General features: G+C 32.9%; 1 protein-coding gene across 1 annotated transcript in view; it reads left to right on the top strand.

Moving 5' to 3' along the window:
- CSMD3 (CUB and Sushi multiple domains 3) overlaps nt 1-17474 on the top strand; it is a 1166404-nt gene that overhangs the window by 900108 nt on the left and 248822 nt on the right. The window contains exons 29-30 of the mRNA XM_077847015.1: nt 1286-1424; nt 4692-4879. Of these exons, the coding sequence (XP_077703141.1) occupies nt 1286-1424; nt 4692-4879 (327 nt within the window). The remainder of the gene's footprint in view (nt 1-1285; nt 1425-4691; nt 4880-17474) is intronic.

Raw genomic sequence — 17474 nt, 5'->3', positions numbered from 1 at the left:
AAAGATGTACAGGTGATAGATAAGCAGTAGTGAATAAATTAAGTCTGATCAAATAAGTATTCTCAGTGGAGTAGGGCTGAGGTTATCTACAGTCACTGAGACACTGAGGCAAGGGTAGTGGAGGGGAGTAGAGAAATATCCTAGCAGACATCCATTATTTAGATGGCAAACGTTACCAAATCAGAGTGATGATTTTGTTTATCTAGACTCAGGCAAAGAACAGAGATCTGAAATGTTGCTAGAACCAAAATGTTCCTTCTTCCAAAACTAATTTGATGCTGTTAAAAGAATCCAAAATGCCTTATAACTGAATGCTGAAATTTACGTGAGAAAACTACAATTTTAAAATTCAGATAAGAGAAGAAGTTTGGCATGTTGATTACATGTATGAGACATCATGAAATCATGATCTCAGTCTCTCTCTTGGGCGTGTGTGTGTATATCCCCACTGTCCCACTCCACCACTGGGGCCTCCCTATCTTCATGGCTCTGTTTTTTCTGAAGCTGACAATTCTATATACTATTTCCTGATCATAAACTGTTAAACACAGACTTCAACAATAATCCCCTAAAGAATGTATTCTTTGAATTTCACTGACAAGTTTTAAAGCTTTTCCAATGAAGTGTCACAGAAACCTTTGTTTGTGTCTGCAATAACTGTAGTCTTTGTCTATTTTCATCAACAAGTCAGACAACTAGAATTTAGGGAGATGGTAACATTCAGTATAAGGGTGTTTTATTGTAAAGAGCTGTAGGTTCACAAATAATTATCCATTCTCACTCATTCACTATTGTCAAAAACTCTTCCTCCATAAATACATTAAAAAAGGTACTGGGGAAGATGTGAAAATGAGCCAAGTATCTCATATCCCGTTATTCCACTTATTAGAGATTTCATTTTGCTTTGTTTTGTTTCTGACTTTTCCTGTAAGCTTTAGATTTGGTCTTAGCAACCGTGGGAAAACCATCTGTACTCTTCTTCTCAATACTTATCTTTTACATGAAACAAAATAGTAATAGAAGGTGAGGAGGGTACATATATAATTTCTTCTTGTCTTTTGAAGCCAGTAAAGAAGCTAAATTCAATGTAACTACACACTTAATGTCTTTAATATTCTAATGGCCTTTCTTGAAATACAATGCAGTATTCTCAACCGTCCAATACTAGAAAAAGTCAGATGTGTACAGAATCTTCTAAATTCTTCAGAGAAGTGTTTATACAAATATTGATAACTAATCTTATTAATCACTTAAGCATTTGTTTGTTTGTTTGTTTAAATTAAAGCACCCTGTGGAGGCAATTTAACAGGATCGTCAGGCTTTATTCTTTCACCAAACTTCCCTCATCCGTATCCCCACAGCAGGGACTGTGACTGGACTATCATGGTCAACACAGACTACGTTATCTCCTTGGCATTTATCAGGTGAGTTCCTGTACATTTCCACATTAAAAATTTTTTTTCTTGTTATTTTATCCTAGCATTTGCACTAGGCAAAGTTTTATTTCTGTATATGACGTTTTAATTAATTTTCATTAATTCCAGCACTAGTACTCTGCAATCAGCAGTTCTCAGAGCCTTGTGTAATAATATAGATGCCACCGTAGTTCTGAAGTCTAGCAGGTGACCATCTTCACCAGATTTCAGTGTAGAGGAAGTGTGCTAAAGGTCGAGTAGTTTATTGTCTCTAATGAAATGTGATCTCTTTATAACCTTTCCTCTCTCCCTGTATTTACCATTGCTGCCTCAAAAAATTAATTTTTTTTCCCCAAACTTCAAGATTAAAAGGTCAATATTTCCAGGGTTTTTTTTCTCCTATTTGTGTACCACCCAACATCTTTTTGTAGCCTTTAAATACCCATCTGTGCATGCACATTACCATTGAGCTGGTGAAAACATGCATTCTACCTGTTATTTTTATGGTGATCTCATGAAGTCAAGCTGACAAAGAAGAATCCGATGAATCATTCCCACATGATTTCTCAGCATAACTTGTCTCATGATAGAGCTTTACCTGGGAGTGTTCCAGAATTTACATTTGTTGCTTAGTAATGTCAATTGCAGGGTAGGCTTAGCACTGAAGTAGCAGAGGATTCAGCTTCCTGTGTGGGAAAGAAGGTGGCTGGCTTCGAGCTCAAACTCTGCCTCCACCATCTAGGTTAGTTTTTGGAATGAACCTATTTCTTCACATGGAAATTATACCTATTGTCACAGAACCTGGTCCTATTCCTTTCCCTTAATATTTCAATAGGAAGGGTTAGGTATTGGCAACTCAAATGATTCTTTAAGTAGAGATGTTCCTGACCTTCAGTGTCCCAGATTGACATACAGTGCCTCTGACGGTGTGTTAAAGCTGCTTGGTATTTATGTAAAATATTAAGGTTAAATATGTACTTTTTTCTAGTATATTGAAACCAGGTTTTAAAAACAATTTGAACTCATAAAAATGTGATAAGGTGTACATATTTAGACTTTGGATTTCTATAATTTGTAGAGATACATTGATAATTGGTAATAATAAAGCAATATTGATGGTAATGTTAGCTATGCTAGGGCCAAGTTATAAGACAATTTGCTGAGGTTATTATATACTCATTTTTACAGTTGAGGAAATGGCAGTACAGACATTAGAAATGTCAATTTAAATGATACAGGCCTTAGTAGACTTACAAAATTATTGTAGTTAATAAATGAGCGATAGAAGGCTGTATTAGATGAAATGCATGACCTAAATTTAATTTCCAGCTGTGTCGTTTATATTGTGACCCTAGGGAGATCACTGGCATTCAGGGCCTTGGTGTACTCATTGGGAAAATGGAAATGATAATCCCTTCCTTATACCACAGGATTATTGACAAGACCAAGTTAATATTTATGAAACTGCCTTGTAAAGTAGAACTTTCTATTAGAATGTACTCTCCTTTTTTTTTTTTTTTTTCAGGTAAAATAGTCATTACAGCTAAGATTCTAAAATTTCCTAAAAAACGACTTCTTTGTCTTATTGTCCCTCTTTAAAAAGTTACAAAGCAATATTTAGAAGCATTTATTTAGGTCCAAACTAGAAATTAAAAAGAAATGTGCTGCAGTCCTTTGTTAAATAGGCTTTGGGTTTCTGAGGATAATACATAGAGGTATATATTTATAAAGCACTCGCTTCCAGTGACTCTGCCAACAGTGACATAGGTAAGGAAGTTATAACACTCATCAAATCCTAATGCTGAAAAAAATGAAGTTCAGAAAGGTTGTGTTTTACCCCAGAAGAAGTGTAGTAAGTAACAAAATAAGGCCTTGTCCTCTGATTCCTGCTACCTTACAGCAAAAATTACCAAAATTTAGGCCTATATCCACCAAAAAGTTTTCAAGAGTAATTAATTGATTTAGACTTATGAAGATTACACTGAATAAATTAAATGGAATGGAACATTGTGGTGGTCTCCTAACTTTCTTATATTAAAGGGCCCTTATTTATTGAGGTTGAAAACCCTGCATTATACCAGTTTTTCTTCACTGCTATGTATGCACAAGTAAGCTAGCTGGATTCCTATTCTTTCTATATGCATATGTAAGGGCTTATAAGTGTCATATAAATGTATCCTCTATAAATCCAGTAGATTTGGAAAGAATATATCTTACCTAACAAGCTTCTTATTTATCTACAAAGATGATAAAATTTGACAGGATAGTTTTTCCACTGATGGATGTTTAACAATTGCAAGTTTTTCTGGTTTTATTTTATATTGTGAACTTGTTGACTTTTCTTAATGACACAACTGAGTCTATCTATCCTTTTCTCTGCCACAGTGTGAGCTAGGTCATAGACAAATGATTGTACATCTTTGCCTTCTAAATATGCAAGTTCTATAATCTTTAGGGGACAACTCTCATACTTTTGAAGGTTGTTAAGGCAAATTTATTATGCAAAGTTTGCAATATCAAAATATTGATTTGAATAATTTACATGCTAAAATGTCCTTATTTACACATTATTTAATTTTGACGAACAGGGAGTTGGTTTGATTTCTCTTACATCAAGTTCTAAAAGAAGAAAATACATTTACTTTCAGGAAAAAGAATACCTAATGCAATGTGAAGGACTTCATTTGAGTAATTTAAATGTAAATTTTGAATTTCAAACTTTTGCTTGAATCAGACAAGTAGAGTTGAATTTTAAACAGCAAATATGCTTGAAGTTCAAGCAAATAGTGTCACTGACAAAGAAAAAAGAGGTTGCACTTCCATGATGGAAAATATCTGCATGAAAAATTTTAAAAATAGATGTTATCCTCCATGTTTTACTGATATAAAGTAACTTACATAACGATATGTAGCTAACAGGGGCAGAAGCAAGACTTGAACTTATATATCTGACTCAAAACCCTCTACCCATTCATTAGATAAATTACCTTACTATCATTTATATTCCCTGTAGACACAGTGCCAACTTAGAAATATTTGAAAATACCAATATATCTTTTCCACTGCTTTGATATTCATATTCAGCTGAATATGAATATCATATATTCAATATATGAATATTGCCAGGTAAATTTTCAAATTAGCTTATGTTAACAAGGTCTGTTATTTTTAAAGGTATTGACTAAATTAATATATGATTATTGACTATCACACTTAATACCTTAGCAGTAACCATTCCAACTCCTTTTCTCTCTTTCTCTCTCTCTCTCCTTTTAGTTTTAGCATAGAACCTAACTACGATTTCCTCTATATATATGATGGACCAGACAGTAATAGCCCGCTGATTGGAAGTTTTCAAGACAGCAAGTTACCAGAGAGAATAGAAAGCAGCTCAAATACTATGCATTTGGCTTTTCGGAGTGATGGATCTGTTAGTTACACTGGATTTCATTTAGAATACAAAGGTAAATGTGAACATTTTATTTTAGCTGCATGATTTAGAGATTGTATTTTATCCAGAAGACTAATTCTACATTGGCTATTGTCAGTGGTTAGTTATATGAGTATTTCTTAGTGCAGATTACTTATGATTTATTTCATAAAAGGGCTCTCACTGTAGACTTTTCCTATCAGTGAGAAGGAAATTAGCATTTCCCTAATTACTACCAAAGGAAATGTATCAGACAAACAAATTAGCAATTAGTACACTGTGGTAGTTGGCTAAGACCACAAAATATTAAAAAACAACAATAACAAATTTTTTGGAAGCTGAAGATTCACTCATCTTTATTCAGAGACTAATCTCAGTGATAAGGAGAATAAAGTATACTGATAATTACATTTCAGAAAATGTCTAAAGATATTTAAATGTGTCAATATTCAGACTAGGGAAAATAAAATATAGTGATAATTATAATATTTTAAAATATTTCTGCAAGTATTTAAATGAATTACAATGCCTATGGATGTTTATAAATATATTTTTCTTAACTTTTATTCAATGACTATAAGACAAAAGATCTTAGTTGTTTAAAGTTAAATTTTTTTTCCAACAATTGGGTTCATAAAGGATACACTAATAACTTATTTCAAGTTATGAATCGAGTACTAAAAATACATATTTTGGATTTGTTACTACCACTTAGCTCTTCTTTCATTATGAAATATTTTCAATAACTGAAGATTATATAGAATAACAAAACAAACTTCATAGTATCTGTTATCCAACCTGACAAACCTTAATATTTTGTCATATTTGCTTCAGATCTCTTTATTATTGTGTTAAGAAATATAATATGAAATATAAGGGGTATTCTCTTCAGGTCTATCAAAAGAAGTACAGATTAATTCCACAAGTTTACATGGCAAGGATTAAGGAAGTCTTTGGTAGAGAAAGAGAAAACTGACAAATAAGCAATATACAGATACTTGGAATCCTCCAATAGCTCCAACAAAATTTGGAAATGCATGCCAGGACCATGTTATTTACTGGATATAGACTTGATATATGTGGATTTCATTATAGTGGAAAGGTTGAGCCCTCTATGAGTCTTTCATCTTACAGAAGAAAGAAAGAAAATGGCCTCGTCAGTGGAAAAATTTACAAGGTGCCTGACACCAGACAGTGAAGATCTGGGTGGCCAGCTATTTATTGGGATTCTCTGCAAATGCTCTTTGCAAATGCTAGATGCTCCAAACCAGAGGACTCGGGAAAAGTCTAGGCCTTGCAACTATGAGTTAAAAAGTATTGGTCTTATGCAGGATTGAACTTCAGCACCATACCAATCTCTCCATGTGGAAGGGCCTCCCCACACTGTGCACAAGGCACGACCCAGCTGGCTGACTATTCAGGCAAATCATAATGAGCACTCAAGACCATTTTTAGTCCTACTTTTTTATAATTGCTCTCTCCTAATTCTGAATTTGGTGCTTATTTTTTCCATGTATGTATGTTTCTAGGTATTTTCATGTTTTCTATCACATACACATCTTTTATCCTATTTTCATAAAAATTATCTATTTCCATCATGTACATATACTTATGAAATTCTTTCCCTTTACACTGTTTTTAATGATAGAGACATGTAGACCTAGATTATTAATTTCTTTATTATATTCCATCTCATGACTGTATCACAGTTAATTTATAAATTTTTGGATAGACAGTTTGTTTCAGTTTTACACTACCAAATATGTTTCATAATGAAATGAAAATTCTTTTGGATACTTTCCTGAACATAATTGTGAAAGTCCTTCTAAGATACCTATTCTATACCTAGGAATGGAATTATTGGTTCAAAAGGTATGAACCAAAAAAAAAAAAAAAAAAGGTATGAACCTCTTGAACCTAACATATTGCTAAGTTCTTCTCAGAAGAGGTTGCACCAATTTATATTCTCAACAGCAAAGAAAGTTTCAGAAACTTCACATTTTTTTAAAAAAATTGAGATATAATTGATGTATAATCATCAATTGTATTAATTTTAGGTGTACAACATAATGATTTGATATATGTATATATTGTAAAATGATTACCGCAGCATCCACGGCTACACATAGTTACACATTTTGTGGTCTATGTGATGAGAACTTTTAAGATCTATTCTCTTAGCAATTGCAAATATACAATATACTATTGTTAACTATAGTCACCATGCTATACATTACATCCCCAGAACTTATCTTATAAATGGAAGTGTGTGCCTTTTGATCATCTTCACCTATTTCACCCAACTGCCATCCTGGCCTCTGAAAACACCAATATGTCTCTGTATCTATGAGTTTGGTTTGTCTATTTAGGTTACACATATAAGTAAAACCACACAGCATATATATTTGTTTGACTTACTTTACTTAGCATAAAGTCCTTGAGATCCATATGTCACAAATGGCAGGATTTCCTTCCTTTATGGCCGTATATGCCATTGTATATGTACCACATTTTCTTTACTCATTTATCCGTTGACAGACACTTAGGCTACTTCCATGTTTTGGCTCTTGTAAACAATGCTGCAATCTGCATGGTGTGCAGATACCTTTTCAATTTATGATTTCAAGAAATCCCCCATTTTTGAGAAACCAGAAAGTTTCTTATCACCCTTGAAAGTTGTGAGTCTCATGAGTATTAAATGTTATCACATGTCATTATTCTTTTCTCCAGTTACTAGTAAGTTGAACATCTCTATTTTCATACCGAGGTTTCCTTTTGTTAATTGCATATTTCTACTGTTGCACATTTTTCTAGTAGGTTGCCTGTTTCTTTTTTTATTTATAGAAAACCCTTTTATATTATGGATAATAATCCTTTATTTTTTTTCCATATTGTAGTAAAAATCTTACCACCAACTTTGGCAAACAGTTTCACTCTATTTCTGGTTTATTTTCCTATACAAAAATTTTAAATATCAATATTTATCCTTTCCTCTTCTTCATGGTCTGTGCTTTTTATGCCTTGATTTAAAAATCTTTCCTTATTATTAAATCATAAAGGCATTTTCCTTAATTTTTTCTAAAGTTTTAAAGTTTTGCTTTTGATTTTTAATCTCTTTTATATATATGGAGTTTATTTTTGTGAAGGCTAGTAATCTATTTTTTTTTGAGTGAATAATCAATGCTAGCACCATTTATTGACAAGACAATGCTACTGCTGTCAAATATGAAATCTCTTTATCACTGTTTCTGACTTCTCCAGTCTGTTCTATTGGCCAGTTTTTCTATCCCCAGGCCAAGACTTCTCTGAATTTTACTACTATAGCTTTAAAATAAGTACTGATATGAGGTAGGCAGAGTACCCCACCTTATCCTTCACAACTGTCCTGGTGTCAGGCAGCCCGGGTGGCTCAGTGGCTTAGTGCTACCTTCAGTCCAGGGTGTGATTCTGAAGATCTGGGATTGAGTCCCACATTGGGCTCCCTGCATGGAGCCTGCTTCTTCCTCTGCCTGTGTCTCTGTCTCTCTCTCTGTGTGTCTCTCATGAGTAAATAAATAAAATTTAAAAAACAAAAACAAAAACTGTCCTGGTGTCTATTCACCTTTATAACTTCTATTTTGATTTTAGAATTAAGTTATTTCTGCCTGTTGAATTTGATTGGGATTGCATTATATTTATGAATTATTTGGAATAAATTGAAGTATGTATGTTATTCAATCTTTTCATCTACTATTGTGGCATATCTCTCAATTTAGTCATGCTTTCCTCATTGTCTTTCAGTAATAGCTTATCATTTCTTTATAAATTTTTCTCATCTAAATCTTAAATATCTTGTAGTTTCCATTGTAATTAGTCATATTGACAGTTGTATCTAATAAATGGATTTTTGTAACTATTTAATCCCTAGCAAACCTGCTTAATTATTTCATTTGTTATCATACTTTTTCTATGGATTTTTTGGGATTTTCTATGCAAACAGTAACAGTTCTGGTTTTATTTTTTAGTTTGTTGTTTCTTGTGATTTTTTTTTTTTTTCTAGTCTTTATGCTCACCCACCCCTCATCCTCTTGCTTACTGAATAGGGTAAGAAATTCAGTACTATCAAATTAAGACAGTGGTAGCCATTGTTCTTCGGTCATTACTGATTTTAAAGAGAATGCATCTAATGTTTTACTGTTAGGTATGATACTTACTATTGGTTGAGGTAATGTTAATAAGACCTAACATTTTTTAACTCCTTGTTTTCAGGGGCTTTTTAAGACTATATACATACAAAAATCATTTACTTCTAAAGAAGTTTTAGCACAGTAACGTTAAGTAAATTGCCCAATCCTATGGCAGAACTAAGATTTCGTTCAGAGTGTGCAGAATGGACACTCTTAATCAAAAGTTACACTATCTATATGTAATTTTATCAATTATAGGAAGTTCCCTTCCATTCCTGATTTACTAAAAATTGCTTAACCATATGGGCTTCAATTTTTTCAACTGCCTTTTCATCAGCTATTGAAAATATTACATGGTTTTCCTTTGTAAAGCTCTTCATTTGGTAAATTATATTATACTTTTCTAACATTAAAATGTTTTCACATTCATAGGATAAAAGCAATTTGCTATGGGTTTTTTTTTTTTTTTTGCTTCTAGTATATTTTGCTGATTTCAGTGCATCAAAATATTAAATTTTTGTAATTATGGTATATATTGCCATGGGCTTATTAACATCAATTAAAATTTATTGTCTTTGATCTCTTAACATGGGATTAATCTATAATTTTCATTCCTTATAACTGTCTTTGTCTAGTTTCGATCAAGATTATACAACCCCCTAACTTTGGGAGAATTCTTACTTTTCTAGTATTTAGAATAGTTTGTATAAGAGAGAATAGTTTGTATAATAGTTTGTTCTGTTTCTTAAATATTTGCTAGAAATTCCTATAACAATAGGAACTTAGTGATTTGAGGGAGTAGAATTTAATTGGTTTATATCTATCCAAGTTTTCTACATTCAGAGATTTTTGAAAATCTGCTAAGAATTATTTTCATCCAAATTTTCAAGGTTACTGACATTAAAATATTTGCAGTATTTTCTTACTTTGTCGCTGTATGTTTTTTATTAACATTGTTTAACATGTGTTAATATTGCTTTTATTGACAATATTTATTCCCTTCTATTTTCTCTGGATTTGCTTTTGCTTTTTTTAAAGTTTGTTGAAATAAATACTTACTAATATTCAGATTTTTTTTCTCTTTTATTATGAACTTTTGTGGCTATATATTTTTCCTAAGTACCACTTTACTTGCTTTGCAAAAGTTTTAAAATGTAGAGCTTCATTATCAATAATTCTAAACTTGTCCTAGTACCACTGCATTATTATTTTTTCTGCTTAAGAGCTACTCAGAAATAATATCAATTAATTTCAATATATAAGTAATCATACATTTTTAATTTATTTGCACTGTAGCAAGATATGTATGATCCCAATTCCTGGTCATGACTGCTGTATGGCCTGTGGTATGGTCAATTTTTATGACTCTCCCTGTATGCGAAGCAAAAAGAGCACATTTAATTGATAGGTGAAGGTATTTATATATATCCATTAAATTAAGCTAATTAATTTCTTAAATATTTATATCCTCACTAATTTTTTAAAAAACCTCCTTGGTCAAGCAATTATTGAGACACTTGGAAATATCTATTACAATTCTTAATTTTTAATTTTTTTTCTTAAATTTTTGGCCATTTTTGTTTTATATGTTATGGGAACTTATTTTCAGGTACATATGAGTTGTATGTTTCTTTTATTGGTGCATTGAATTTACTCCATTTATATTTATATGCCTTCAGATCTTATTTTGTGCTTTCTACTCCTTTTTCTGTAATTTCATTACCTGATACTTTCTTGTTTATTTGCATGTGTATTTACTATTTGCATCCCCATTTACTCCACTAACTCCCTACAAATACACTGAAATACAAGCTTCTTCAGAGCAAGAACTCTGTTATACATGGCTATACAATTAGTTTCTTACAATAGTGCCTACATATCATAATTAGATGGTAATTATTTAATTGGTTTTGAGCAAATTCAAGAGGTGTTTTCTCATTTTAAATCAAGTCATAATTAGAAACCTAGAATAATAGCATTAATGAAATGTAAGAAATCTTAGAGATACATTTTTATTCTGCATTTTATAAAGAGAACTTTGCTCTTTAAGAATAGCTACTTGTATCTACAAGCTAACAGGCTTGTAAATAAGACCTAGTTTAAAGGAAAAAAAAAAAAAAAAAACAACAACAAAGGAAAGGAAAGAAGAGGAGAGAAGAGAAGAGGAAAGAAAGGAAAGAAAACTGTAAGCAAGTCAGTAAAGCTAGGTCCTATTGTAAAACATTTCCAGAGATCACTAGGAGAAAAGATACAAGGAAAATCCCACCAATTCTACCATTCTCAGGGCAAATAGTACTAATGGATTCCAGCATTACGTCTTGTGGAAACTAGAATTGACTTCACAATCTTTTCTCTACCTAACATTCCAGGTAGCCATTCCTAAATCCATGTAGTTAAGCACTTGAGATAAAAGCTACTCTCCATCTTTCTTAGCTCACGGTAGGTGCATTCCTATTTCTCAGGTTGATCCATCTCCATGTCCCATTATTTCCAAAAATCTAAGATTTATGCTGCCATAGGAAAAAAGCCAGAAACACAAGTTTTTAAAAGAGAAAATTATTCATTATGTATCTACTCTATTCTAGGTACACTGATCAGCTCCTTTTTTTTTTTTTTTTAAGATTTTATTTATTTATTCATGAGAGACACAGAGAGAGGCAGAGACACAGACAGAAGGAGAAGCAGGCTCCTCATAGGGAGCCCAATGTGGGACCATGTACGACTCGATCCTGGAGCTCCAGGATCATGCCCTGAGCTGAAGGCAGACGCTCAACCGCTGACCCACCCAGGCATCCCTATCAGCTCTTTTTAATGAATCATCTCTAACCTTCCTGTGAGCAGACTTATAAATGCAACAAAAATACCGAACGAACAGAATTAGGTGATAAGTATTATTACCCTTGTTTTACAGATGATAAAACTAAGGATCAGATGATTAAATTAATAAAATTATTATGGCTACTAAGAATAAAGGCAAATAAAAGTAGAAAAAAAGTACAAACACAGAGAAATATATAATCATGCCATAAACTTCAGTCTTTCTCCCTGAATCCAGCAATAAGTCCCCACCATACTCAGGTATTAAACCAATACCCACTTACACACAATTTCACAAAGTCTTATTTTTATACTCTGGATAACATTTCTTTCTGATGTTTATACCAACTTCAAGTTCCTGACACTCCCTAAATCCAACCTAATTAATTCTCTGGACTAGTCCTCATAACTCTCATCCATAGGGAAGTTCCGTTCCCCACTTCAAAGTTGCCTGGGTATATCTTTTTCATCAGCCTCTTTATTTCCTATTCTTATTTTGAAAGCTGTTACCTCTTTCATTCTCTGGTTTCTTAAATTAATAAAGTTCCTTATGTCTATTATTGCCATAGAGAGTCACATCAGAATTTTCATGAAATATGCACTGCCCAAAAAAACCCCTGAGATATGCATTGAAGGCCCTGGATAGTAAAAAGTTTTTCCTTTATTATTTGTAATATATGTCCTATACCTTCACTTGAGCATGTTCTGTTGGCACTAAAAAGTAAAGCTTTTAAGTCTTGACGCACTCTAAATACATAATGTTTTTAGTAGGCTTTTTATTTAAAAGCAGCACCTACCTCTATTAGAGCTCACACCAGAGTATAGTTACGATTACTTGTATTCCTACATATCTTTCCATTTCCCCCTTGAAGATAGACATTGAATCTTATTTTCGTTTGTGTGCAAATATACACAGTAGTTGTGCAATGAACGAATGCTGTATTTGAACATTGCAAAAATACAACCCTGCCGACCCTGCCAACGTAGGTTCTGGAAAGAATAGCACTTTATGCTATGTAAAGCAATCTGCGGATATGCTTTTATGTTGTAGACAATAGGAAACTAGAGAAGAGAAGTAGTCATTCAGGGCTGAAGGAGATGTTTGGATAATTTTAAAACAGTGTCTCCATGAAGAGTTTTTTTTTGTTGTTTTTTTTTTTTTTTTGTAAATTTTTAAATTGGAGTTCGATTTGCCAACATATAGTATAACACCCAGTGCTCGTCCTGTCAAGTGCCCCCCTCAGTGCCCGTCACCCAGTCACCCCATCCCCCCGCCCACCTCCCCTTCCACTACCCCTTGTTCGTTTCCCAGAGTTAGGAGTCTCTCATGTTTTGTCACCCTCACTGATATTTTCACTCATTTTCTCTCCTTTCCCCTATGATCCCTTTCACAATTTTTTTATATTCCCCTTACGAGTGAAACCATTCGATGTTTGTCCTTCTCCAATTGACTTACTTCATTCAGCATAATACCCTCCAGTTCCACCCACATCGAAGCAAATGGTGGGTATTTATAATTTCTAATGGCTGAGTAATATTCCACTGTATACTTAGACCACAGCTCCTTTATCCATTTATCTGTCTATGGACACAGATGCAGTGAAAGACCGAGACACCTGCACCCCAATGTTTATAGCAGCAATGTCCACAATAGCCAAACTGTGGAAGGAACCTCGGTGTCATGAAGAGTTTAAATCAGGCTTAGTCTTCCTTGTAATTTCAATGAGATACTGTATTAACACATTTACAGTTGAATAAATATTTAGAGTTTAACAGTGCTCTCATTTACATTATTTCAATATTAAGACCATTTTAGATTATAATGTTAATAAGTATGTCTTAAATATTCATAATTATAACATTTATACAAATGTGACTCATATAGTAGTAATATTTGTATTCTTTTAACAAAATAAATTGATTTTGATGGAGAGAAAATAAATACAGCTTTGTGCTACTGAAGGAGACCTCCTGGCAGCTGTGCTTTAGCTGGCAGGGGATGTGAATTTATGCACATCAATATATATAGTGGAAGACTTATTACTAGCTGTTTATATACAGTATAAGTTAGACACCTGCTCTAAGAACCTTAAAAGTATCATAAATTACTTTCTAAATTAATATACCAATTTAAATTAAGATATATATTTTTACACAGAGCAACTTATTACATTTCAATGTTACCCTGAAGTATTCTGAGGGCAATCATTTAATTTCCATTGCAAAAATACTTTCCAAAATAAAAGAGATACATGCATGGCTTATACTTATTCTCTAAAAGTCCCCTCGGACATCTGGCCTATGTGAACTCTTGCGCTTCCAATAGGAAGGCCTCTTGGGAATGATTATGATCACTTGAAGGAAATATAATGCATATACATCTTGAAGAGAGTTTAGTTCCTAGTTGCTGACCTCATGCTAGCTGGTATATGCCCAACCACAGATGTCCACTATCCTGGAAATAACAAGCAGTTGGATATTATATACTCTGGTCACCCTTCAAAACCAAAAGTAGGGATCCCTGGGTGGCGCAGCGGTTTGGCGCCTGCCTTTGGCCCAGGGCTCGATCCTGGAGACTCGGGATCGAATCCCACATCGGGCTCCCGGTGCATGGAGCCTGCTTCTCCCTCTGCCTATGTCTCTGCCTCTCTCTCTTTCTCTCTCTGTGACTATCATAAATAAATAAAAATTTAAAAAAAAATTAAAAAAAAAAACAAAACCAAAAGTAACATTTAACTACTTTTCATTATGCATAGACTGACATTATTCATAATAATGGTCTCTTCATGAGCTTATAGCTCTATGTAGTAATAAATTTTGAAGTAAAATTCCTTTAACAATAAAAATATTTATAGTTCTTTTTCTCCCAGAAAAAAAAATTATTAGTAAATCAATCATTACATGAATTCAATAAGCATAATTATCACTATGTCTTGTGCAACATATGACAAAAACTTCATAGTTATAGATATACTTATTTTATATGTATATATAATATATAAAATCTCAACATCTGTTTTCAGGAATAAAATGGAAACAAGAACATGATACAGCTTTACTCTTTCCAATTGAATCTTCTTCCAAGGCACAGTTTTTGGCTTTCTAATTCTTTTTTTTTTTTTTTTTCATTAAAATAAGAATTTAGGATACTTAAGTTGCTGGTGGAAAAATTCTAAATAGTAATGTTCTGTAAATTTTTTTTAAAAAACCGTAGATAAGATATAAGCTTTATTGCTTGTACTTACATCTTACATGCTTTATTTGGAGGATATAAGACAAGGGAGTCTTTTGCCTAGGATATCTTCAGTAGACACACTACTGTGAAGGCAATAAAATTAATTATTCATAAATGGAATACTATCAACCTGTCTGCCTCACAATTTTTTTCAAAACTCAAATCACCTTTCCATCTACTGCCTAGACCTTTGCATAAGGATTCTCCAGGTATTTTCAAAATCTCCGGATAATTGCTGTGGCAGATCTGGAAATAAACAAGGACAATATTATTCATAGAAAGCTACTCACTGAGGATTTGACATAGTATGTGAACACAGTAATGAGATAAATGAATCCTCTCAAAATGAGACTAGCAATATAAAATTGTTGCAGAAGCATGTTTCCCTTTCCTCAAAAAGTAGGACATTTGTCTATAGATTCACTGATATGTCACTGAAACTACTGGGAAAACATTAAAGAAGGAAAAAGCAAACTTTTCAAAGATAATATTAGGTGGTTACACTTGCCAAAGAGGTGAATCCTTTTAAACAGTAATTTTAATTCTTCCTTTGCCTTTAAGAGACTGTTCTCAGTTTCACAAGGGCCAGCTATAAATGCTAGGTTTCTGATCTGCCTAAAAGTTATGTTTGTTTCCCTGCTTGCTTAAGGAAAGGCTCAAAGTGCAGTTTTCCTTTTAAAAATAAACAAACCAACTCTTGTAACACTAAAGTCCCATTCTTCCTTTTTTTTTTTTTTTTTTTTAATATAAAGTCCCATTCTTAATAGCCAAATTTAGTATTCACACTGCTGGTTCTTTTTGGAAAATGGTGTCTTGTGAATATTTTACTACTAAGGAAGATATATGGTTTGTTGGATTGATAAATGAATTTTGTTGTGAATTCTGAATGCAGTATGTACGGTGCACATTTCATGTGTGTGCACATGTGTAGGTGCACTTGGGAGAAGATCAAGTCATTTAGCTTTGTATTGAAATTCAGGTATCAGGTTTATTCGACTTGCACACTTGTCCTCTTCACAGTACTCATCTCTCTTTTCCTAGTCTGCTCCTTTCTCTCAGTGCCGAGCTTAGATGTCAATTCTTCAGGAAGGTTCCAGAATGCTTCTCCTTGTTCCATAATCATTACAGTTACAAGCATTTATTTAATATGATTAGTAAACTGTAAATGCCATGTAGGCCAGAATATTTTCTGTTTATCCACTGCTGTATTTCCAGAGTTTGTTGGGTAGTGTGGGCTCTTACGTACTTATTGGAAAAAAAGAAGGAAGGAAAGAAAGCAGAACTTCATTCCTCTGATAGTTTATTGAAATCACTTAAATGTTTGATTCTGTCATTTCCTCTTTAGTTGATTTGGGAGAAATCTGTGTTCTTTCTAAAGCATGAATTTCTCCTCATTTCCTGGGAATCTTGAAGTACTTTGAACTTTGTAAAGTTTTATGCATGGAAGAAATATATTTCCACTGTGGTAATTAATCAGAGTTGGATATATTACAATAAAATAATTTCTATGATAGCCAAACAGTAAGATATTGTTTACTTAAATTTCAGTGATCCCATGAGTCATACTCAGAGATACACCCACCTCCTGGCTTCCCATTAACATAAAATAAATTCTGATGTAGAAAATCACATTTGTTATACTGAACCTGTGATGGCCCTTACATTTTTGTACTATATCTTAAGGAATCTCTAATAATAATGATAAAATGGAAATATTAAGGCATTGCCCAGATCTTTTAACAACAATTTGTTTTAGAGCTTATTCCCCAAAATGGATGAACTGATCTTTCTGTTTCTCTACGCATTTTTAAAATGTTCTGGCACTCTCTTTAGTTCACTATCTGGATGCACAGAAAACTTACAGTTCCTTTGTTGTGAATGGACTTAATTTTCAACGTGTCTGTTAGTGTTAGCTTTAAAAGTACCTGACTTTAACCTAGACTCTCAGCCCAAATGATCATTGTTTGGATGTCATAAAGATTTTGCTGCTATTTTATAATGGGCAGACCTCTGATAGAAAGAGGGGGATGTCTAGAGGAGAGAGATGACACAAAATGATTTCAGGGTAGAGAAAAGTGTCTTTTGCCTTCCTCCCAGTGGTGAAATGAACTGAGCTCAACATGGGCAGTAGTATCATCTCTCGGTTCAGTCACATGGAATGAGTCTACATTATTTGGGTGAAGAGCTTTTAAATAAAGCAATATTAAATTAAGAAAGAAGTCCTGCTTCTTTTCACAATAATTCATTTGAAATATTTATGCATGGATGATAATACATAATAATTGATAATAAACTCTAAAACCCTATGTTTGACTATATATTAGATACTAATCTTGAAGAAACCGATGAAGTTTTTATTCTCTTACTTTTCAATATGAATTAGCAAAATGTCAGATATTTATGGGCTACTT

The sequence above is a fragment of the Canis aureus genome, chromosome 14 (assembly GCF_053574225.1).
Source record: "Canis aureus isolate CA01 chromosome 14, VMU_Caureus_v.1.0, whole genome shotgun sequence".
NCBI classification, from domain to species: domain Eukaryota; kingdom Metazoa; phylum Chordata; class Mammalia; order Carnivora; family Canidae; genus Canis; species Canis aureus.
This window is presented reverse-complemented; position numbering and strand designations above follow the sequence as displayed.